The sequence below is a fragment of the Symphodus melops genome, assembly GCF_947650265.1.
Source record: "Symphodus melops genome assembly, chromosome: 3".
NCBI classification, from domain to species: Eukaryota; Metazoa; Chordata; class Actinopteri; order Labriformes; family Labridae; genus Symphodus; species Symphodus melops.
The window spans coordinates 13,014,579-13,036,951 of NC_136693.1; the positions used below are offsets into that span (position 1 = coordinate 13,014,579).

General features: G+C 40.5%; 3 protein-coding genes across 3 annotated transcripts in view; 1 reads left to right on the top strand and 2 right to left on the bottom strand.

Moving 5' to 3' along the window:
- mrvi1 (murine retrovirus integration site 1 homolog) overlaps nucleotides 1-6,774 on the bottom strand; it is a 29,452-nt gene extending 22,678 nt beyond the window's left edge. The window contains exons 1-19 of the mRNA XM_079338713.1: nucleotides 6,696-6,774; nucleotides 6,242-6,344; nucleotides 5,817-5,874; nucleotides 5,564-5,683; nucleotides 5,289-5,469; nucleotides 4,636-4,694; nucleotides 4,496-4,556; nucleotides 4,244-4,402; nucleotides 3,612-3,729; nucleotides 3,487-3,537; nucleotides 3,331-3,408; nucleotides 3,192-3,248; nucleotides 3,042-3,101; nucleotides 2,652-2,707; nucleotides 2,443-2,536; nucleotides 2,231-2,356; nucleotides 2,056-2,141; nucleotides 1,060-1,780; nucleotides 101-260 (exon numbers count right to left, since the gene is read on the bottom strand). Coding sequence (XP_079194839.1) covers nucleotides 101-260; nucleotides 1,060-1,780; nucleotides 2,056-2,141; nucleotides 2,231-2,356; nucleotides 2,443-2,536; nucleotides 2,652-2,707; nucleotides 3,042-3,101; nucleotides 3,192-3,248; nucleotides 3,331-3,408; nucleotides 3,487-3,537; nucleotides 3,612-3,729; nucleotides 4,244-4,402; nucleotides 4,496-4,556; nucleotides 4,636-4,694; nucleotides 5,289-5,469; nucleotides 5,564-5,683; nucleotides 5,817-5,835 — 2,206 coding nt within the window. The 5' untranslated portion in view covers nucleotides 5,836-5,874; nucleotides 6,242-6,344; nucleotides 6,696-6,774. The remainder of the gene's footprint in view (nucleotides 1-100; nucleotides 261-1,059; nucleotides 1,781-2,055; nucleotides 2,142-2,230; nucleotides 2,357-2,442; nucleotides 2,537-2,651; nucleotides 2,708-3,041; nucleotides 3,102-3,191; nucleotides 3,249-3,330; nucleotides 3,409-3,486; nucleotides 3,538-3,611; nucleotides 3,730-4,243; nucleotides 4,403-4,495; nucleotides 4,557-4,635; nucleotides 4,695-5,288; nucleotides 5,470-5,563; nucleotides 5,684-5,816; nucleotides 5,875-6,241; nucleotides 6,345-6,695) is intronic.
- A 77-nt stretch (nucleotides 6,775-6,851) lies between these two features.
- ctr9 (CTR9 homolog, Paf1/RNA polymerase II complex component) lies at nucleotides 6,852-14,515 on the top strand. Its single transcript, XM_079338714.1, has 23 exons — nucleotides 6,852-7,026; nucleotides 7,645-7,743; nucleotides 7,857-8,096; nucleotides 8,191-8,308; nucleotides 8,390-8,479; nucleotides 9,148-9,404; nucleotides 9,502-9,609; nucleotides 9,702-9,938; nucleotides 10,045-10,263; nucleotides 10,350-10,533; nucleotides 10,609-10,697; nucleotides 10,783-10,968; nucleotides 11,299-11,386; nucleotides 11,489-11,637; nucleotides 11,718-11,834; nucleotides 11,919-12,064; nucleotides 12,178-12,249; nucleotides 12,662-12,797; nucleotides 12,901-13,053; nucleotides 13,145-13,296; nucleotides 13,372-13,468; nucleotides 13,575-13,687; nucleotides 13,780-14,515. Exons 1-23 carry the CDS (start codon nucleotides 6,982-6,984, stop codon nucleotides 14,153-14,155), a joined length of 3,471 nt encoding a protein of 1,156 aa, XP_079194840.1. The 5' UTR covers nucleotides 6,852-6,981; the 3' UTR covers nucleotides 14,156-14,515.
- A 944-nt stretch (nucleotides 14,516-15,459) lies between these two features.
- On the bottom strand, nucleotides 15,460-22,123 carry eif4g2a (eukaryotic translation initiation factor 4, gamma 2a). Its single transcript, XM_079339350.1, has 19 exons — nucleotides 22,021-22,123; nucleotides 21,162-21,287; nucleotides 20,952-21,054; nucleotides 20,724-20,855; nucleotides 20,556-20,622; nucleotides 20,300-20,451; nucleotides 19,857-19,967; nucleotides 19,592-19,774; nucleotides 19,338-19,476; nucleotides 19,065-19,228; nucleotides 18,868-18,975; nucleotides 18,632-18,730; nucleotides 18,438-18,542; nucleotides 18,138-18,353; nucleotides 17,788-18,046; nucleotides 17,498-17,702; nucleotides 17,201-17,409; nucleotides 16,992-17,113; nucleotides 15,460-16,569 (listed from the first exon to the last, which is right to left on the bottom strand). Exons 6-19 carry the CDS (start codon nucleotides 20,381-20,383, stop codon nucleotides 16,504-16,506), a joined length of 2,070 nt encoding a protein of 689 aa, XP_079195476.1. The 5' UTR covers nucleotides 20,384-20,451; nucleotides 20,556-20,622; nucleotides 20,724-20,855; nucleotides 20,952-21,054; nucleotides 21,162-21,287; nucleotides 22,021-22,123; the 3' UTR covers nucleotides 15,460-16,503.
- Nucleotides 22,124-22,373: the final 250 nt, after the last annotated feature.

Consider the following 22,373-nt stretch of genomic DNA (forward strand, 5'->3'; position numbering starts at 1 on the left):
AGGTCCTCAGGGATTACCAGCAGAGAAGGAAGCAGCTTTAATTTATCTGCGTCTCACGTGTACCCCACAAACATGATAACAGAGGCTGCAGCTATCATACCATTCATGGGAAGCTGTGGGGGCTCACTGTTGACGTCTGGGAGAAGAGGAGATGAAGGAGGATGGAAGGTTTGGTGTCTGTCTTCAGGATCCACATGGGACTTGTCCATAAAACCTGCTGTGTCTGTTTTAGGTTCAGCCTGCAGAGCGGGGCCTGGAGACTTACACATAAAAAGTCACAAAAGACAACTAATTAACTTTTTGTGCCTAATTTTTTATTTTTTTCTTACAATTAGTGTTAAAAATAGATAATCACCTTTTTTTAACTCCTACTATAGACTTGAGTTAATGCTGATTAAGTCCCTTTATGTGAACAAAAAATCCTCTCGATAACACTGCCCAAAAGTGCATGGATATTTTTTTTAATAAAGAAACAGGGTTAAGGCACATGTTTTTCTTTCATGAACATATTGCATAACACAGACGACTGCTCTACTGTGTTATGGCTCAATCTAGATAATTGATCTCTGCAATCACCACAAGGGGTCATCAGATGCCTTTGTTGGATCATCAGATAATCACCAACACAGGAAATGAGAACATTTCAGAACAACTTGTTTCCCTCTCTGATATAATAGTTATCTTGTCTAAAAAAACTTAAATACAAGAATTTTATTTGATCAGGGTGTAAAAAAACAATAAAGAGTTGAATAAAAAAAACTCTCGGGAGAAGCCGAAACCTTTGAAAAGATTTGGGGCCCCTTTTCCTGACTGTTTGAAAATGTTGATAAAATAAATTTACTATGATAAGAATACGAAAGGATCCTTTTTAAAATCCAATTAAAATATGATTCACCATGATTAACTGATAAGAAGTTTGATATCATCTGAATTATTGATTTTATATTGTTTACCTTTTTCCAGTTTTTTCTAACAGTACATGTTTTTAAGGTGAAAAGTAAAGCAACTTCCAGTATTTTTCACCTACAGCTTTGACAATCACTCTCCTGCAACACAAACCTCAGTTGAATTGTTTTCTGTGATCATGGCCTCCATAAAGTTGAGATGCTGGTCAGTCTCAGCTGCTCGTCCCAGAGCCTCCTCCACCCTCTGGGTGATGCTCTCCATCCTCACCCTCACCTGGCTCACCCTCTGCTCGCTCTCTCTCACAAGCTCAGCCGTCTCCAGGGCGCTGTTCACCATCGCCTCCATTCTCTGAAGGGTCACCAGGAGGCTGTCTGCGCTCACCCGAGGCTCGGTCTGCTCTTGCTCAGAGGCTACTCCACCTGAAATGTCTGTGGCCACTGATGCATCCCTCTGATCCTTCACAACCTTCTCCACCACAGCGATTTGTGGTTCTTCTTTTTCAGTGTTGGTTGCCTTTTCAAGATAAAAATCTCTGATTGCAATTTTTTCAGAAACACATTCCTGAGCAGATCGTAGAGAGGTTTGCAGGTGGAGGACCTGCTCCCTCATATCAGTGATGGTCTGCTCTGCCTTCTGAAGCTTAACTTGTGTTTCGGAGATCTCCTGGACTGGCTGGGTTTCTTTTGTCCGTGTCTTAGCCCTCTCTAGGCTGCGTGCTTTCCACCAGTTCACCACAGCCACTTTCTTGGCCTCTTGATTCGGAGTCTGACTTTGGCTTTGCTTTTGGTCCTTGTGCTCCCAGCTCTGCTGCCGTTCCTCCACCTTCTCCCCTCTCTCCTCCCACACACAATTGTGCAGCTCCAGCTCCTGCAGCCTGAAACCACCACCAAAGCTTTATAAACATCTCTTTTACACACTGTTATGTCTGTTGTTTCTGAGGGGGCACTAAAACTGCACTTAGCCCTGATAACGTTTAACACAGAAGATTGTTACTCCTTTAAGTTACGTAATGGTGATGCCCATAAATTTATGTCAACACCAGACATCCCTTTTACTGGCCAGAGGAAGCTCCTCAGAACAGAGTCTAACATTAAACAATCCAATCCATTACCATAAGAGGAAAAAAGGAGATAAAAAAAACCTACATACACATTGACAAGCTGCTGCTTGATGCTTGCCTGTTGCTGCTGGCGGTGAGGAAAAGGCCTCTCCTGTGATTCAACAGGAGCAGAGTCCTGAGTGTGAGAGAAGTTACGAGACAGATTTACACACAAACATGTTATTGCATGCCATAGTTGTTATCCACTCTCTACTATCTCCTTACCCTCTCAGGATACTTATTGTGCATAAGATGAGCTATTTCTGCAGACTTGATCCTATGAATGATGTTCTGAATATCATCACTGTGCAGGGATGGGAGGTTTATGTCGTCCAGAGCTCTGTGATGCCTCTGCAGACAGATAGATAGAGACAACAGAGTGTTCAGAGTCAATTTAAAACAGAAAACAATATGTTCAGACAGTGAGCATTTCCAACCTGCTGCATATCCTGCATCTCTCTCTGCAGAGAGCGGTGGTTCGGAGGATCTCGACTGTAGAGATTCTGAGGACCCTGAAAGTGTCTGTCATACCTACACAGAACCAACAACACAAATTGAGCTCAGCACCTTATAGTAGTTGCACAATTATTACTGATTTTAGTAAAACACTCAAGAGCTTGCAACTATTTATCTTTGTTCAAATTACCTCAAAAGAACTTGGTGTGAATGTTCCTGTAACCTCCTCAGCTCTGACTGCAGACCCTGCAACACCGGAACAGAGTGAATTAGTGAAAAAAACAGCTTACATGTACATTCAGAATCACTGAGTTAAGTCTGAACACAATGGGAGACTTTACATAGTTCCAAGACGAGGCTGTTATAATGGGACTGATGTGTTTTCCAATAGTTGTACTAAACATGCCTATCAGTTTTTTTTAATTCACATTGAGAGATGACTTATGCTTATATCAAAACATAATGGAATGTATCTACACAACTATTTTATACTACGGGGTGTCAAATCATAATTTCCTAATCCATCTCACAAAGCTTTCTGTACATTTACAGTGATGTCTCAGCTTGATGTCCAACATACCTCAATCATGTTGTGATTCTCCACATGAGAGTTTTTCATCTTATCCATGAGAAGGTCTTTCTGCCCGGACAAATGTAAAGGCAAAGTTAAAGCAGAAAAATTGGACGCCCTTTTTTTTTTAATCGAATGGAAATGAAGACCAAGACAAACCTTTGTGATTTCTCTGTCCCTGAGCGTCAACATAACCAGGGTTTCCTCAAGTTCGGCCTGTAAAATGAGGATATTTATTTCTCAGTTCAAAGTAAAAAACAGAGACAATCAAAAGTGTGTTCGGCGGATTGGTACCTACCCTCAAGTCAGCATTGACCTTCTTCAGTTTATTGATGCCGTCTTCTGAACATGTCCTCTCAAAGGTGAGTTTGTCATTCTGTAAGTGCAATTTCCTTGTAAAAACAACTTGTTTTTGTGAGAAAGAAACTGGGTTAACATTAAAGATCTACAATACCTTGTCTTCAAGCCTGCGGATGTGAACCTTCAGGCACTCAACCTCATTGCTCTAAATACAAATAAAAGGTTAAAAAACAAATAGTTACCATCAAAGAATTAATTTGCAGTGAGTGTCTAATGTACCAGTTTGGTGCAGCTGGTTTGTGTGCGGCTGGCTCTCTCCTGAGCCTCTTTAAATGCCCGACGGGTCTCCTCAAGCTCTTCTGACAACGATCTCACTCTTGCTGCTGACCGCTGAGCACTAAAATCACCAAAGATAAGCGGCCAGGAGATTAGAAGGACATCATTGTGATTTTTCTCAAAAATAGAGAACCCTTTTTTTATATATATATATATATATATATATATATATATATATATATACAGCATATAGAGGAGAAGATCTGACTCACATCAGTTTCATGTCTACCTTAATTCTGGACCACAGCTTGCCCAATGATAACGTTTGTTTAATTAATTCTGTGTAATGGTGCTGTTTATGCTTTAATCAAAAAGAATGTTTGGAGATATTCTACATTGTATATTAAATATTATTCTATAGGATATCAAACAACCTCAGGCAAAGGAACTACTGATGGAATCTGTTTTCATCAAGTGAACTTTGTTCTCTCTGTTACTTTTCGATCATAAACAGTGTTTCATACTTTCCAGAATACATTTCATATTTTTGTGTTAAATATCATCCAGTACTAACATTATAACCCTACATAAACTGGACTTAAATTTTAAAAAAAACACTAAAGTTCATCCTTTACCTGATCAGCTTGGCTCTCAGTTCTGTGATCTCCAGAGTGAGCTGCAGGTTGATGTCTTCACACTGAGCCACCGTCCTCAACAGGCTGCTGTTCTGCTCGCTCAGCTTGCGGTGAGCATGCTTCAGCTCAGCCACTGTGCCTAATAAATCTTTTCCTTCACTGAAGCCAAACAAACAGTAAGGGGTTAAGTACAAATAAATGTTGACATAGGAGGTAAACATATTAATTGTTAAAATACTGAAAAAAACAGACCAGGAACACTGGAGGCTATCAGTGGAAGCAGCTTGGGTTTTAGAGGCAGACAAATCCAGCCCTAAAAGTAAAGATTTAATGAGTTGTTTGAAAGGATTTGGACAGTTTCTCAAAAGTCTGAACAAACTGTGACCACATACCGTTTACAAGAACTTTAGATGGGTTTGGCCAAGATACTTGACTGCCATCCACATCAGAACTGAAACACAGGAGGAGGCACTAGTTTTTCACAGCTCATAAAAAACAACAACAAACTATACACCACTATGTATACTGCTTCTCATATACTACTTAAATTATAAACATAAAATGCTTTAAAGGGAATTAAATTCCAGTTTCTTAAAGATTGCATTCTCGTCTCAGTTCTTTTACTGCCTTGAGACCAGCAAACTTTCAACTATTTGGATCATCTATTAAAGTACAGAAACATGTTTACACAACAGAAAGTTCTACAGCACATTATAATTGAAAGTTTACCAACATACAATGTCACTTATGTGAACATATAATTATGAATAACAAATATACTTGAAGTGTTAAAAGTGAATGTACGTATGATATAAGAACTGTTGTTTATATTGCTTATGTTATTTCAGGATATTTAATGATACATTTAAATGTTGTCTGGGTGGAGCTACTATTAATACTTCATACAGTTGGACAACCAAATTTATTCCAAATCTGTCAAAGTCTGAAGGTCATTAGTATCTAAAACTCCTAATTAAATGTAGTAAAGTAAAACTTCCCTTCTTAATGAGATATGACATACAGAGTGATGCTTGTTTGGCCTCACCTGTCCTGACTGCACTGCGCGATCCACTCCCTCATGCTGATGTGAAATGTCTCTCTGCTCACATGTGGGTCCTGACAATCTGGGTCAAGCAGCCGTCGCAGGGCAGCCAGTCTGTCCTGATCTGGACTCTGATGCGTCATTGTCTGCAGGTACTGCACAATGGTGGAGGCTAACACCTCTCCTAAAGACAAGAGGCAAGAAACACAAGAATAATGAGTCTATGTTCTATTGAGTATTTTTATCCATTTAATTGAAATGACCAATAACCTGCTTACCTGTGTTCGAGGTGTTACATGTATTATACATAATGTCAAGGAGTTCATGTTCAGAGAATCCGCTTGAGTCTTTATTGTCCTCAAGAACCTCCATTGTCTCACATCCAGGAGAGTCCCACACTGCATGGGTACCAATAGACAAATGATATTACACAATCTGTATTGGGATATGTACATGGAGTAAATATAAAACATACTATTACTTGTTCTACCAATTTGATTAATACTTAGCAAAGAGAACAAAATTACTTACCATCATTGGTGTCAGACATTGCGCTTGTTTTTTCTCAGTCCTCCTGACTGTCACGTTCCTACATGATATAATATTTTAATAAACATCCCACACATCTTTACCCTTTGTTAATTATATCCATAGACTAAAACTCAAATAAAACAAACAGAAAACAATTAAAGTCAATTAGTTTCTAAAATGTGAGGTAATATACACTTCCCTAAATAAAAGTACAAAAGGGCACAAGATTACTTAACAAAATAAGAGTCAAACATAATCTGCTGAAATAACTGAATGTCGTATGCACAAATATAAACGTATAACAGTGCTCAATGAAACAGACCTTGTGTTCTCAATCACGTAAAATGTATTGTTTTGCTGGATGGTCAGCCTTTTCAGCAATAAAATGTCAAAAACAGAGAATAGTAATTTAAAGAAAGTCTTACGTTTCAGACTGTGTCAGTTTCCCTGAAAGAAAAACAAGACTGGCAAATGTTGAATTAGGAACTTCATATTTATGATTGGTCCTCTGGTTTTCCTCTTGATTCTCTGTGATGGTTGCACAAGAAGTCTTTAAGAAGTCCTTTAGCTTGTTTCACTGCTTCACATCAAAACCAGATGACATCCTCAAGCATCCACCCCCCCACCCCACCTCATCCCATCGCTGCCAAAATGCTGCCCTGCAGAGGTGTCTCTTTGATTACATTAAAGGAACCTTTTACTTGAAATTCAGTCCGAAAAACATTTCTTTCAAAATTTTAATCTTCAGCAAATGGTACTGTTTAAAGTTTCCTTGCAAGCCAGTGTTACTATTATAATACCTTCTTCGATAAAAATGCCACTTTGGCTACTAAAATGTTCAATTTCAATTGTAATACCACACTCTTACGCTAAACGTACCCCGTAAACCCCATGCCATCTTTTTTGTAGAGTTTAAAGTGTTTGTTTGTTCTATTATTTCATGATTATTATTAATGCTCATCCGTGCTAAGAGCACCGTGACTTCAACTCCATCAGGAACTCTTTAGTGTTTCCTTAATCCAGTCGGACACATTTTGAGTGACACAGCGTGTGTGTGTGTTTGTTTCCTATCGGACGCATGTAGTAGCTTCCTTCGGACAACGGGAAGAAATTTTAATTTTTTTTATAGATTTAAGTCCGAGTGCAATTATCCCCTTCCCTCAAGATGTCTCGGGGATCTATTGAGATCCCTTTACGGGACACAGATGAGGTAAAACTCTTGATGTTTATTAGCTCAGTGAAGCTCGCTGTGCTATCGAGTATGCTAACTCTGGCTCGCGTCCGCTAATGTACTTAATGTCTAATTTACTTATATTATGTCTAATGTACTTAATAATGTTCTGTTCTTCACAGTTGATGTCAACTAAAGTCAGCTTAGTTTAAAAATAACTACAAGGCGTCATATGTAGATATGCTAATGATAGCAAACATTAAAACTGTGTGCAGAAAAAGTCAGTACTAGTGTTCAGTAGTGGAGGTAATTTAATTTAACTTTATTTATACATCAGCACCTTATTTACGGAAATACATTCAGCCCTAAATGCTTCACAGAATAATCAACATAAATTAAAAGAGATTAAACAAGAAGGAGGGCAATACAATAATAGAAAGGGATAAAATTCGTTTTAAAAAAAGTGACGTTTTATGTGATACTTACTGTCACTTTCAATTAAGCTGTCCAGATTCAATAATCAGTCACTGTTTTGTTTGTCAAATTGAACTCCATCGTATCTGTAGTTTTTAAGAGACGTTTTCAATCGCTGTGACAGGATGAAGGAAGAATGAATTATATCTCTAATTGATGACTTTAATGTATTGATTCTTGCAGGTGATTGAGCTTGACTTTGACCAGCTGCCAGAAGGAGACGAAGTCATCAGTATCCTGAAGCAGGAACACACACAGCTTCACATATGGATTGCTTTAGCGGTGAGTCAATTGAGCTGCAAGTAGTCACATGCATGACTGTTGTTTTATCTTTATAAATTAATTAAGCACACTCGAGAGATTAAACGTTACATTTCCACTTTTTTCTTTTGCAGCTGGAGTATTACAAGCAGGGCAAAACAGAAGATTTTGTCAAGCTTTTAGAGGCCGCTCGTATCGATGGAAATCTGGACTACAGAGACCATGAGAAGGATCAGATGACCTGTCTGGACACATTGGCAGCTTACTATGTCCAGCAAGCACGCAAGGAGAAAAACAAAGATGCCAAGAAAGAGCTCATCACACAAGCTACGCTGCTCTATACAATGGCAGACAAGATCATCATGTATGATCAGGTAAAATAATTAGTTTGACAAAGTGAAGGAACTGATAGGGCAGTAAAAAATGACCCCAGTTAGTGTCACTGTTTAATGCACTTTTCTTACTCAGAACCATCTGTTGGGAAGAGCCTGTTTCTGCCTGCTGGAAGGAGACAAGATGGACCAGGCTGACGCTCAGTTCCACTTTGTCCTCAACCAGTCCACCAACAACATCCCTGCTTTACTAGGCAAGATGATTATAAGATATAGATATCACATTTACCACTTTGAATGATTCACTAAATTGATGATGTTTTCTTATTCAACAGGTAAAGCCTGCATCTCCTTCAATAAAAAGGACTACAGAGGCGCTCTGGCATACTACAAAAAGGCTCTACGTACAAACCCTGGCTGCCCAGGTAAACACATGACCTACCTAAACGTTGAAATCCTCAGGTTTTGGCAGCTTGATTTCAAACGTTACTTTTAGATGGTGTCTTTTCAGGCAGCCTTTGTTTTAAATGGGTTAAAGACCTGACTATGATACATCTGTAAATAACTAATAGTCACAGTAACAAATACAATATTGTTGGGGAAATTGATCCATTAAATTATCGTTCTTCCATAATCATGAATAGTTTTTTTATCAGGAAAAAAAAAGAATATAGTTGGACACTTCAAACAAGAGCACATCCGCTGTTTAATGAACAACATGAAAGACAAGTCTTACAATGATGAGGAGAATAGCAGCAAATCAATCGTTATGACAAGCAGCTCCCCAGAGTTTCACTGACTATTCTTCCTAAATAACTGACATAAATGATAAACAGATGGTCAAAATTAATACTGATCATTTTACCGTTTTCTGGACTAATACATTAATTAATACACAGTTTTGCAGCTGAAAAGTGAATTCTTATAGTTTTTTTCTTCATAATTACAGACGTGAATGCTGACCAAATATCTACCACAAGTCACTGTAGTATTGGCTCTGTCTCCTGCTTCAGTTCTTAGCGTTATTGTTACATACAGAGATTGCTGGAGATGAATCCTCATCTTCTTTCTTTCATATCTCTGTTGTCTGTAGCCGAGGTGAGGTTGGGGATGGGCCACTGTTTTGTCAAGCTCAACAAACTGGAGAAGGCTCGTTTGGCTTTTGGCCGAGCCCTGGAGCTCAATTCCAAGTGTGTAGGAGCTCTCGTCGGTTTGGCGGTCTTAGAGCTCAACAACAAGGAGGCGGATTCAATCAAGAACGGGGTGCAGCTCCTGTCACGGGCCTACACCATCGACCCGAGCAATCCCATGGTGCTCAACCACCTCGCCAACCACTTCTTCTTCAAAAAGGTAGTCTGGTTGTCAAATACTGACACAACGACAGAATCAACTAGAGTGCCATGAAACTTGAATTCACACCTTTCGAGTTCTCTTTTTTTCTCTGAAGGATTACAGCAAAGTGCAGCATCTGGCCCTCCACGCTTTCCATAACACAGAGGTCGAAGCCATGCAGGCCGAGAGCTGCTACCAGTTAGCTCGCTCATTTCATGTGCAGGTAAGATGCGAACTGATCTTGAGGCAGTGCACTTATTGTTTCCTCTTCGATGACTTAACATCGCTTACATCTGTTCCTTGTTTACTTCGCAGGAGGACTACGACCAAGCGTTTCAGTATTACTACCAGGCTACTCAGTTCGCCTCGTCTACCTTTGTGTTGCCCTTCTTTGGCCTGGGTCAGATGTATGTGTATCGAAGAGACAAGGAGAACGCAGCACAGTGCTTTGAAAAGGTTTTAAAGGCCTATCCCAACAACTACGAGACTATGAAAATTCTGGGGTCTCTGTACGCAACATCTGACGACCAGGAAAAGAGAGACATCGCCAAAGTATGTGTCCGGATGCGCATCATTTTGTCTGTCATGCTTTTGCGAGCTAAAACGTTGCAGTCAGAGTGATTGGCTGAGGATGCATGCACTTTTGTTTGTGTCTTAGGGTCATTTGAAGAAGGTGACAGAGCAGTACCCAGATGATGTGGAGGCGTGGATAGAGCTGGCTCAAATCCTGGAGCAGACTGACATTCAAGGTGCGCTGTCAGCATACGGCACAGCCACCCGCATCCTGCAAGAGAAGGTGCAGGCTGACGTTCCCCCTGAGATCCTCAACAACCTCGGGGCCCTTCACTTCCGACTGGGCAACCTCGGAGAGGCAAAGGTAACTGTGACTAGACTCAGAAAATAAATATATTAAATACCGTAGCTGCTCTATTTTAACGACGGGTCGCTTCCTCTGTTTCACAGAAATACTTTCTTGCATCTCTTGACCGAGCCAAGGCTGAAGGAGAGCACGACGAGCATTACTACAACGCCATTTCTGTCACTACTTCGTACAATCTGGCCCGTCTGTACGAGGCGATGTGCGAATTCCACGAAGCTGAGAAACTCTACAAAAACATCCTGAGGGAGCATCCTAACTATGTGGACTGTAAGCATGAGGAATCACGCAGGGAGAATATTTGATCTCGTCCTCCTAGTTAAATGTCTTGACTTATTTCTGCAGGTTATCTGCGTCTCGGAGCGATGGCTCGTGACAAAGGAAACTTCTACGAAGCTTCTGACTGGTTCAAAGAGGCTCTGCAGATCAACCAGGTACTTTAGTCTTATTAGTGCCTCTTTTTTTTTTCCAGCAAACGTCATGTCCAACACTCTGATGTTTTGTTTGTTTTAAATGCAGGATCACCCAGATGCCTGGTCCCTGATAGGGAACCTTCACTTGGCCAAACAGGAATGGGGTCCGGGTCAGAAGAAGTTTGAGCGTATTCTGAAGCAGCCGTCCACACAGAACGACACATACTCCATGCTGGCCCTGGGTAACGTGTGGCTGCAGACTCTGCACCAGCCAACCAGAGACAGAGAAAAGGTACAGATAGTTTTCATTTTGTAATAAGCTGACAGAAAGAAATGATACAGAGCAAACGTATAAATCCACTTAGACTGTATTGATAAACACTTTAAAAGTGGTAACGGTTAGTTTAAAAGGGAGACTGTAGTTTAGTTCAAACTGTGAATCTTAAAAGATTGATAGTGTATTTTAACCTATGAATTAAAGTGTCTGTGTAGTTCTAAACAGGACTAATAGGTCATACATTTAGCATGTATAGGGATTATGAGAACAGGCCAGTTTCTTGATTTAAAATTGTGAAGCGGACAAAAAACCTGGAAATGGAGTGTGGGTGTTTTGTCATGACAGGAAAAAAGACACCAGGATCGAGCTCTGGCAATTTACAAACAAGTCCTGCGAAATGACTCCAAGAACCTCTATGCTGCAAATGGCATCGGTCAGTTAAACTTAAAAAAAACAAAAAACAAGTTTGGTTCAAATTGTTACGTTCATTTTTCGTGTTTGTGTAATTTATTATTTATCAATGTCTCGCATCAAGGTGCCGTCCTAGCCCACAAGGGTTACTACCGAGAGGCTCGAGATGTGTTTGCACAAGTGAGGGAGGCCACAGCAGACATCAGTGACGTCTGGTTAAATCTGGCTCACATCTACGTGGAACAGAAGCAGTACATCAGCGCTGTGCAGATGGTAAGGGCACATGCCCGTAACAACGTGTTCTTCTTTGTCATTTTATTTTTTACAGTTGAGTATTCTCTTGTGTCCCACAGTATGAGAACTGCCTGAAGAAATTTTACAAATATCAGAACACAGAGGTGCTGCTGTACCTTGCGAGGGCGCTCTTCAAATGTGGGAAACTACAAGAGTGCAAACAAATGCTGTTAAAGGTGACACAAATTTAAAAAAAACATTCTTTGTGTTACTAATGACGGGGAGTATAACTTTGTCTTTTGTTTTGTTTTTCACACCAGGCCCGTCACGTAGCCCCCAGTGACACAGTGCTGATGTTTAACGTGGCTCTGGTGCTACAAAGACTGGCCACTCTTGTGCTGAAAGATGAGAAGAGCAACCTGAAGGCTGTGCTCAGCGCTGTCAAAGAGCTTGAGCTGGCTCACAGGTAGAGCTACTTGGTTCACACCTCATCATCCTCACTTTGCTGTTCTTGTTGTCCTCTGACTAATCTTGCAATCTCAACTTTTGTCTCTCCTCCTCCGTCATCTACTCACACAGGTATTTCAGCTACCTCAGCAAGGCCGGGGACAAGATGAGGTTTGACCTTGCTCTTGCGGCATCTGAGGCCAGGTCAGTCTGAATGTATTCTCAACACACACACACACACACACACACACACACATATAAACTGTTACACTGTATATAACCTTTTTAAAATCGGACTATTTGGCATACATAATATAAACATGTTATATTCACATGTAAGTTAAGTTGAAGTAGTGTCTGCATTTCAATGGTGTTATCTGCTCGAGGTCCGGTGTGATCATCTTTCCAATGTTGGCATATTAGTATATTTGATTATTTACTGAATAATGTACATAATAGATCCTTGTTTTTACTGAAAAAACTCTACTTTTACAGACAGCACGGACACTTAAAGAGATTTTCTCTTTAGATAATGGCAGCAGATACTAGTTGACTTCCAGTACTTTAGTTTTTATTGTTCTATAATAATAAGTGTGTGCGCGTTGTGGGATTATAGGCAGTGCTCTGACCTGCTGAGTCAGGCACAGTACCATGTGGCGAGAGCCAGAAAGCAGGATGAGGAGGAGAAGGAGCTTCGGGCCAAACAAGAACAAGAGAGGGATATATTGCGTCAGCAGATGATGAAAGAACAGGTACTTACGGTGTAACCACTCAACAACTTATCAGAACTGATCTGAGTTTGATTCAACTTGATTCTCGTGAAATGATCAACATGTCGTCTTTTAACCCCTTCAGGAAGCAAAGAGGAGCAGAGAGGTGGAGGAACAAAAGAAACTCCTGGAGCAGAGAGCTTTGTTCGTGGAGAAGACCAAGAACCTGCTCACCTTCGCTGAGGGCTCAAAGGAAATGAGCAAAGAGAAGAAAAAAGGAGGCGGAGGAGGTGGACGTGTGAGTGTTAGCAAGGATGTCAATGTCGTGGGCAGACTAATCAGATCTAGAAATTAAGTATCAATAACATACTTTTTTAAAAATCTGTCAGCGTAAGAAAGGCGACGCGGATGACTTTGTCAACGACGACTCTGACGAGGATCTGCCAGTGAAGAGGAAGAAGAAGAGGAAGGTTGGCAGTGGCAGTGAACAGGAAGAGGGAGGCGAGGAGGGGGAGAAGAAGTCTCGCAAGAAGAGGAGAAGGTGAGTCTGCCACGTTGTGGTTTATTTTAACATCGGACACGACACAGAAGATACAAAGCAAATGCTGTGTTGCAGGCCTGCTAAGGGAGGAGGGGATGACAGTGATGACGAGGAAGGAGGATCTCGACCCAAGAAGCAGCGCAAACCCAAAGAACGCAAGAAGTTTGAAAAGGTTCTTTTTTTTTTATAACTGGTGTCAAGATGGTTTATTTAAAATCCTACGTTAGGCCCTAATATTTATAACTCTAATTTCTTTCTTTTTTTTCCTTTTTTTTTAGCCTCAGCCTGAACGTCTGCCACCGTCTCTCAAAGGAAAGATCAAGTCGAAGGCTATCATCTCTTCCTCCGACTCCTCCTCAGATGAGGATGGACTGAAAATAGCTGAAGACAGGTAAAAGAAGTTAAATGAGAATTGATTCATACAATAAAAAGAGCTTAAATCAACAGACACCTTGTACAGTAAATGCTCTTTTCCCGAAACAGACAACAAAGAGACAGTGGGTCAGGTTCTGATGACGAGGGCAACCAGAGGAAGCGCATTGCATCCGACAGCGACTCAGACGGTGGAAGGAACCAGTCGGGCAGTGACGCAGGCAGCCCTCGACGCTCCGCAGGTTCAGGTGATGACGACTCTGGCAGTGACCGTCCAGTGAGGAAGAGGAGGGTGCAGCGGCAGTCCGACTCGGAGCAGTCAGACAACGGGAGCAAAAGGGGTCGGTCAGGATCAGACGAGTCCCCTCCTGGTTCGCCTGCAGCAGCTTCTGACCGGGGATCTGAAGCTGGGTCAGACAACGTGGGCTCCCCACGCCGTCAGAGCGGCTCTGAACCTGAAGCCTCCAACAATGATGACAGTGATTAAATCTTAAACCCTCCCTCACAGACTTTTAACCCATACAGTTCAAAGATAATGTTCACATCTGCGTTTTAGTTGTTTTCTATTAAAAGCAGGGATTTCTGTCTGTATGAGCTCTTGAGGACAACTTCTAGGAATTAGCCTAGAAGGTGTATGTCCTCTGGCACAGCGTTAAAGCCTTGCCTCACATCTATCCAGAGATGCTATGTTTTGTTAGAGACACACGATAGTTTGAAGTGGAATACAAATGTGAACACATCTTTTTAGGTTGTTTTTTTTTTTTTTTTTTTATCTCTGATGATCAGAAAAGACACTGTCCCGAAAATGGTAAGATACTTCATGATTTCAAATAAAAAATTAAACAAAGCATTGTATTTTTTTTTAATTTATTGGCAAACTAACAATGAGACAATAGAAAACATTGTTAGTTGAAGGTGAGTCTGGTCATTCTTATACTTTTTTTTTTATACCCATACTAAACCTGAACTTTAATAAGCTCCAAAATGAAACTGCTTGAAGGGGAAAATATGCTGTATAATTTGAGCAACACATACTTTATACATCTACATATCGTCAAGATAAATCATGGCCCTCAAGCAACGCCAATGTATGGATTTAATGTATAAATTGATTTTGATGGATCAGTAAACTGAATAAAAGCTCTATCAAGAATGAGTCTTCACTCAATGAACCATGGTTACACCTTGTAACATTAAGTTATTTGCATTACTGTGAATAAAAACATGGACTTGGTATTTAAAGTATAATCTGTGAAATGAGGGGGTGAGACAAAGCTCAATACAGTAGTGCTCTCTTTCCAACATTTTAATGTTGATTTAAGGATGCTCGTATTTGGAGTTGAGCAGCTTTTCTTACGTCTCTATTGAAGCCCATCTGACAACTTACAGTTCCCGAAGGACAGTCAAGGGACCAAGAGTATGTGGCCTGGATACGGCTGGTAAAATGTATAAATGTGCTGCTTTGTAGAAGGTTAGCCAATGTAACCAATCTTTATTTGTATAGTAAAAAGATTATACTCATGTAACAAGACGCAGGTAAAAGGCTTTACTTAGCGCTATATTACAAAGATCCAGCTTAATCCATAACGAGTGAAGCATTTCAGCAACATTTAAGCAGAGGTTAGTGGTAAGAAAAAAAACCCTTTAAGTGGCAAACACCAAGATATTCCTAAACTACTTAGTTTGAAATTGCATAGAGTTGTTAGACTGTGGAAAAGTGAATTGTAAAGCACATATAATCCAATAAAGGAAGGTAAATATTCAGAGGAAGAGATGCACAAGACAATGAAATGAACCGTTAAACTTTATTGAAGTTTGCTCTGTAGTTGTACACTGGACTTTCTGCACTTTAATATGACCGTGACGCTCCAAGATAAGGTTTAGGTGTACACATACAGTGCAGTCTGTATAATTTCATGAAGATAATAAAAAGACCATTTAAAAACTTGACAAATATGGTAAACAGACATAAAATCTCCACTCATGGTGGTGAATAACTGTAGCACAGGAAACTAAGCTTTGGCTGTCTCCAAGTTTTAACCGAGACATTCAAGTATAGTCCGAGATACATTAGAGGTATATCCATATGAATTGATAAATTAAAAAAAGGCCACACAGATACACTCCTAACAGCACAAAGTTTCTACATAAAAAAGCTCTCGATTCTTTTAACAAAATGCAGGTAACTGAAATCACACTGCAAAATCAAAAACAGGCCATTATTGTTAGACATCTTCAAATCCAGGTTATGAATATTCAAACAAGGTCTGCTTTTAAACACAAGAAAACCTCAATTTAGGATTGTTCCAACTAATCAAGAAAAGGTGTGTCTTACTATTGCAACGACTCATGATGTTTAGCAAAGTGCATCTAAAAGCTGATAAACAAATGCAGATAAAAATACGAGACAAGGCTCTTTGCAATGTGTTTTTTTTCTTCTCTTTTGTAAACAGTTTCAGTTAATGGCAGCACTTAGTGACTTCCTACCAGATGGAAAAAAAAGGTGACACGATGATTTCGGTGCCGACACACGTTCCTGCACCATACTGCCTACTGTTAAAGAAAACACAACCCAAGATAGTTGAAATTAATAACACCGCTTTTAGAGAATCATATATGAAAATTACAAGGTAAAGCATTAATACAATAGGATGGTGATGCTGGCTAAACTGTTCAGAGTGGAATCAATTGTAACAGTGGTTTCAATTTGTTATAAACGACAGGAAGGGAATTTGCTTTCAAGGACACGGGAGAGCAAAAGGAAACAAAAAAAAAAAAAAGACAAGTAAAAAATAAATCATTGCATCCTGATATCACATGGTTTAGGCCTGTTCCTCAGTAATCTTCACCGTCAGACTCCTCCTCTTCTGCCGTCTCCAGCCAGGTCAGCCATTGGTTCACCTGTACCATGAAACAAAATACCAACATTACTTGGGAGGTATTTGATGCTGGTCAGAGCCACACAGTTGCAGAGAGGTTGCAAGTCGTTGACGTTACTGAACACAATAAAGAGACTCCTAAAGTAGACTGGTCTTATAGACAGGTGTGGGTTATAGTCTAGATCTTAGCTTATGTCTCAGACACTTGAAAAATGTGCTTAGATTGCAACATTTATCAGGTTTGATTTGTGTATTTCAGTTTTTTATATATATATATATATATATATATATATATATATATATGGGATTATCATAAGCTTCTTATGGAGGGGTACAATTTCTAAGACACTAGCTGTGCACCTATGATGACATACTGTAGCTGCTGTTGTGGTATGAGAAAACCAAATCCATATGTGAAGGCGAGCGTGGTGTAAATATAATTACCTGAAATAATGCTTTTCCCTTCCCTGGATACTCTTGGGTGACATCTTCTTTCCATGAAAGGAAGGCTTCTTCTTCAATTATTTCCATGTCATATAAGTTGACAAAGTAGCGCAGTAACATGCCTGGGAAAAGGATAGCAACTGTTAAACGTCTGCAAGGCGTATACTTCAAATCAAAGCTGCATCAGTGGAAGACAAGTTGGTGCATACCTTTGGGGAAAGCCTTGGCATTGCAGTGGACCTGCAGAGCGTACAACGCGCCGACCTGCAGGTCTATGTGATCATGTAGGAACTTCTGCATCACTGGCTTGAAAGAAAGCATGAGCTGTTTCTCCTCATCCAGCTGCTCCTTAGTGGGTGACGCAAGCTGCTCTTCATCATCATCAGGGTTGATCTCATAAGCAATGTACTGCAAGAAGCTGGTAAAGAAGACAAGAATTAAACTACTGTAAAATACTTGCAGGGGCTGCATATTAGGCTATTACAAATCATGTTCTGTTTTTTTACCTGGTCACAAGTATGTTGACAAAACCTTTGTCAGTGTGCAGTTTAGGCGAGATGTTGTCTTTGATCCACTTGTATATGGACTGTGGAGAAGGGTCTACTTTAATCTGCTTCAGCAACTCCTTTTCCAGTTTCATCAGTGGGAACAAGAAGCTGAGCCCTTTGTCCTCCAGGATCTCCAGCATCCTGTCCTTGTTCTGGTCAATTTCTACAGGAGTAAAGACATTACTGTAAGCAGTATGTTCAAGCTGACTTGCAGAAATAATATTTGGTTAGAGAGTGTTTGGACGTACCAGGGAGCATCTTCTGCATGTTGACCTTGCTCTGCTGGAACAGATCAGTCAGCCAATCACGGTCCTTCAGTTTTACCATCTGCTGCAGGCAGAGCAAGAACAGCGGGAAATGTGCACCGTTCTCCAGATGATGGGCCAAATCTGCAATGCTGATGAGCTCTGCAATGATCGCTCGTGCTGCAAATTGTGCCAGGTAGGATTTCGCCAGTGGGACTTCTTCCTCGATCTTGGGACACAGGTCCAGAACACTCAAAAAGGCCTGTCGAATAATAACAGGATGGTTAGAGCTGAAAAATAAAGCATCAGCTACAATACAGATAAGAATTCAACTTGAGGGGTACTTCACTGACCTGCATCAGGTTTTCACCATTGACAAGACCGTCTGTGCTGAGTGTGTGGATCAGGGTGCTCGTAAGCTCCTTGTCCTCATCTGGCCTATCAAGGGAAAAGACCACCATCTTGTTAAGCATCTCAGATGTGAAGTGCTTTGGCGCCCTCATCTCTTTCACCGCATTAACAGCCTCTTCAATGTTCTTGTTGTTCAGGTAATCTGCGATCATTGTATCCTGAAAAAGAAAGAGGCCGTGAGTTAAAGCATGGTTGGCACATGGTACATGAAGCATAGAGGGTGTCGAGCGTGACACACTTACTGTCATTTTTTGAAGCTCTTCCTTTGTAGGTGGAGCTTTTTTGCTCGACTTGGCAGGTTTTTCCTGAATAGGAGGAGGGTTGATTTTCAGGCCAAGCTGTGGAGTCTAACAAAGAAAGCCTGATTAAAACGTGCTCATTATGAACCAACAATCAATGTCAGTGAGTGCATTTGTCTTGAACACAGTCGCGTTACCTGTCCTTGGGTACTCGGAGGAAACAAAGTCATCTGCGGCTGCAGCTTTGGCACTTGTTTCTTACTCAAAATGAAGGACTGTGCTGGTCTCAGACTGATCTGGAGGAGAGAAGACGGAACATTTTGGTAGTTAAGAAATTGCCATCACTTTCACAGGCCTTTATAGAGTATGATCAAACAGGATCTAAGATGTTACCCAAACTACTCAAAACCATTATGTTGTTATTTAGATGTACCTCATCAGAATTGACTTTCCCTTTCTTGCTGAAGCGTGGAGCCATATCTTTAGACTGCATCTGCACTGAGTGATTCTGTTTATGGCTGAAAACTGGGGAATTTTGCCCCTATGGAAAAGAGAATTGATAGTTTTAGTTAGAAACATTGAAATCAGTTATGAAGTACTGACAAATCACGGTGGATGTAAAGGATGTACCTGGTTTGGTTTGATGAATGGCTTGCCGGCCGCTTCAAACTGTGTTTGGTGTGCACCGTTGCTGTTTGCAACGTGACCATTGTAGTGTGGGTTTGTGCGGTGGCGTCCCATGGTAGGAGAGTAGTGGTCTTGAATTACTCCAGGACCTGTACCAATGCCTGATCCTGTTCAAAACAAAACCACAAATGTTAACCCATTGGTAGAGAAGGTCTAGCTTTAAGCCATTCATGGCCTTACAGTCATTTTCTCATCGATTAGAGGGCTGTAACATACCAGGCATTTGTCCAAACATGTCAGCCAGTCCACCAAGGGTTTCTCTGTCATACTTGATCCTTGTCGGCAGGTAGGAGTTCTCCATGAAGAATTCATTCCTCATTCCATCAGTTGGTGGTGGAATGAAAACACCCAAATCCTGCAAGGAACATTCAGAGTTGCGCAGATTAAGGGTTTATTATTAGTCCAGTGAGATTAAAGTATTATTAATCATCCTCACAAAGTTCTCGTCAAAGTGAACCAGGGAGACCAACCTTCACTGCATCCTGACGGACTTGATTGATCGTCTTCGGTCCGTTGTCCACTTGAGCTTTGCGAGGTGACCATTTGTTTGCTCGCAGCTCCACTGTGTTCTGCAGCAGGAAACGAATCCTAGCTGGCAGTTCCTTGTTGGTTGTTAAGGATTGCATGCGACCAAAATACTGATCCATCAGAGACTGTAAGGAGGATTTATATGTTGTCAAATTGAACAAAGACATTATATAACAAATATATTACTCTGTTTTATTAGATACTTACCCTAGCCTTTGCATGATCAAGTTTAGGTCCAACTGTTTTCATTATCTGACAGAGGCATTCCAGGTCTTCGCCCATATCCTTAAGTTGGACTCTCTTCTTTTTATCCAACAGCTAGGGTAAAGGAAAACAGAACAATTAATACAATCTGCCAATAATTCTGACTCTAGAAGCACCTGACATCCATGCAGTGCTTCCGTCTGGGTTTGACTGAACCATGACACTTTGCTGTGGGTCATTCCCAACTCTCAACCCCATTTTCTAGTCTATCCACTGTTGTTTCCTCTGGATCAATGCATATGGACCCCAGGTATGATCTTAATTCAATAACAATTCAGACGACTTGTATTCCACCTGGATCTTTCAGTGAAAACAAAATAAAAAATTTTTTTTAACATACAAGGCAGAGTTCCGCTGACCATACAAATGTTTTTTGATGGACTTACTGTTTTGATGCACTTATGAAGGATAGATTCGTGGATGAGGTTGAGTTTTCCAAGTTCCCCAATGAATTTGATGTTACCCAGCATCTTGATCTTTGCAATAGCACGCTGCTCCTCCTCCTCAGTGGTGAGGGGGCTCTCTTGTTTCTCAAAGACTAAAACGGAAGAAGAGATGCACATTGGGACCAAGTATATCAGGTGTTTTGAAACTGACTATGGGTATGTACATACATATATACCACAGACACCATTCACTTACTTTCAACATTCTTGGCGCGGTTCTCAAATTCATCTTGAAGCTTGGAAATCAGAAGCCTTCTGAAGGTCTGTAAACAAAAATATTTTTAAAGTACAGCATAAAAATATCTAGGATAACAAATTAATACAAAATTAGACCATATTACCAAGTATTTTTATTCAAACTTACAGTATTCTGCTTGTGTGTTGATGGATTTTCTGTTAATGGGTCTTCAAAGTTTGGTGCATCCTCTGCCAGGCGTAGACATAGTTGAGCATACAACTGACTATACTTGGGCTCTTCAAGGGCTTTGTCAACAATCTAAAGTAAAAATAATTAGAGTCAAATTAGGGGGTCCGTTTATAAAGATTTTAATCACAACAGCACAAAAAAAAAGTAATTCAAGGGAATACTCACCAACAGGATAATTCCTTTTAGGACAAGTTTAGAGTCTACACCCACATTGAGGAGCTCCAGGCATAGTTTGTCAAACTTCTCAGGTGTCAGTTTATTGAGTATGCTAAAATAAAAAGAACAGGTCAAAAACAAATACATTCAATCGGTTTCCAACGTTTGTTTAATACGAACCATCAAATAGCAGTTTAAATAAAGTAAATGTAAACTTACCCTCTCACTTTTCTGAAGATTGAATCATTTTGCCCTTTTTCATGAGGGGATCTTGCATCTCGTCTAGTGCTTCGAGAAGGTAGCCATCTCTGAACGCCAGAACCTGGGGTTTTCCCCAGGAACTCGCTATAACATAAAAAAATAGCAAATGTTAGGAGAAAGAAATACAAATGATCTTTTGTCCCCAGTATTGAGCTATTATTCACAAAGGTTGAGCAACAAGGCCCCGCCGCACATAACAAAAACTGAAATCTAACCCAATAACAAATGAGTTCTAGACAAAACACAGCAGTCATTCAGATGGCCCAACATTTAAGTGTTGTTATTTTGTTTTAAGCACAAAGTACATGACATGCTGTTGCACAAAACAAAAACACACCGACTTACTGCATGATCATTCCCGTCACATGCATTGTTATGGTTTCTGGCTAAGAACAACACTTATCATACCGATACCAGTGTATCAAAATATTGGCAAGTTGCAATAAACAGCAATCCAGTCTCTTAGTGTGTGAAGCCACATTGAGTTACAGTTAAAAAAAGTTAGAGATGCCCAAAGCTGTTTTGAATTTAAGCACTTTTATATATGGGGATGGAATGAGCCTAGCAGCACGTGGATTAACTATGTTAGTTAGACTATAAACTACTTTGTTCCAGGTAAAAGTAAAAATTTAATCACCTGTTGCCGACAGTCTTGGGATAGTGCTGAGGTGCACCCCCACCTCCTCCCGCTACACTGAGGTACAAAACAAGGGAAAGGGATTTAACTTAACATAAGTAAAGGTGCTCATAAGCTTTATGTGGGCTAGTACGGAGGGCTACATTAAAAATCTGTGTCGAATGACAACGAGGGTAATACCTGAAACGAGAAGGACCCCCCGGTGCAACGACACTCTCCACTTTGGCGGCTTCACTAAGTATATCCGAAAAGAATAATGTTCCGGGAGTAGGGCAGGAAAAGCGATCTGAAAGAAGGGGCAGATATAAAAAGTTAGCCAACATCAATTGGACGCCACATAGGTACACACAGTACGACAACAGGCCGATAATATCAGACACATGGGTTACTTTTAAAATGGTGCGAACTATTCTGATAAATAACTGCGCACACGAGAGACCAGCTTACACGTGTACGTGAATGTGGAGCGATGCTAACCTGCTAGGTTATGTTAGCATATCATGCTGACGGGAGTTTCATCTAAGGCTGTTACC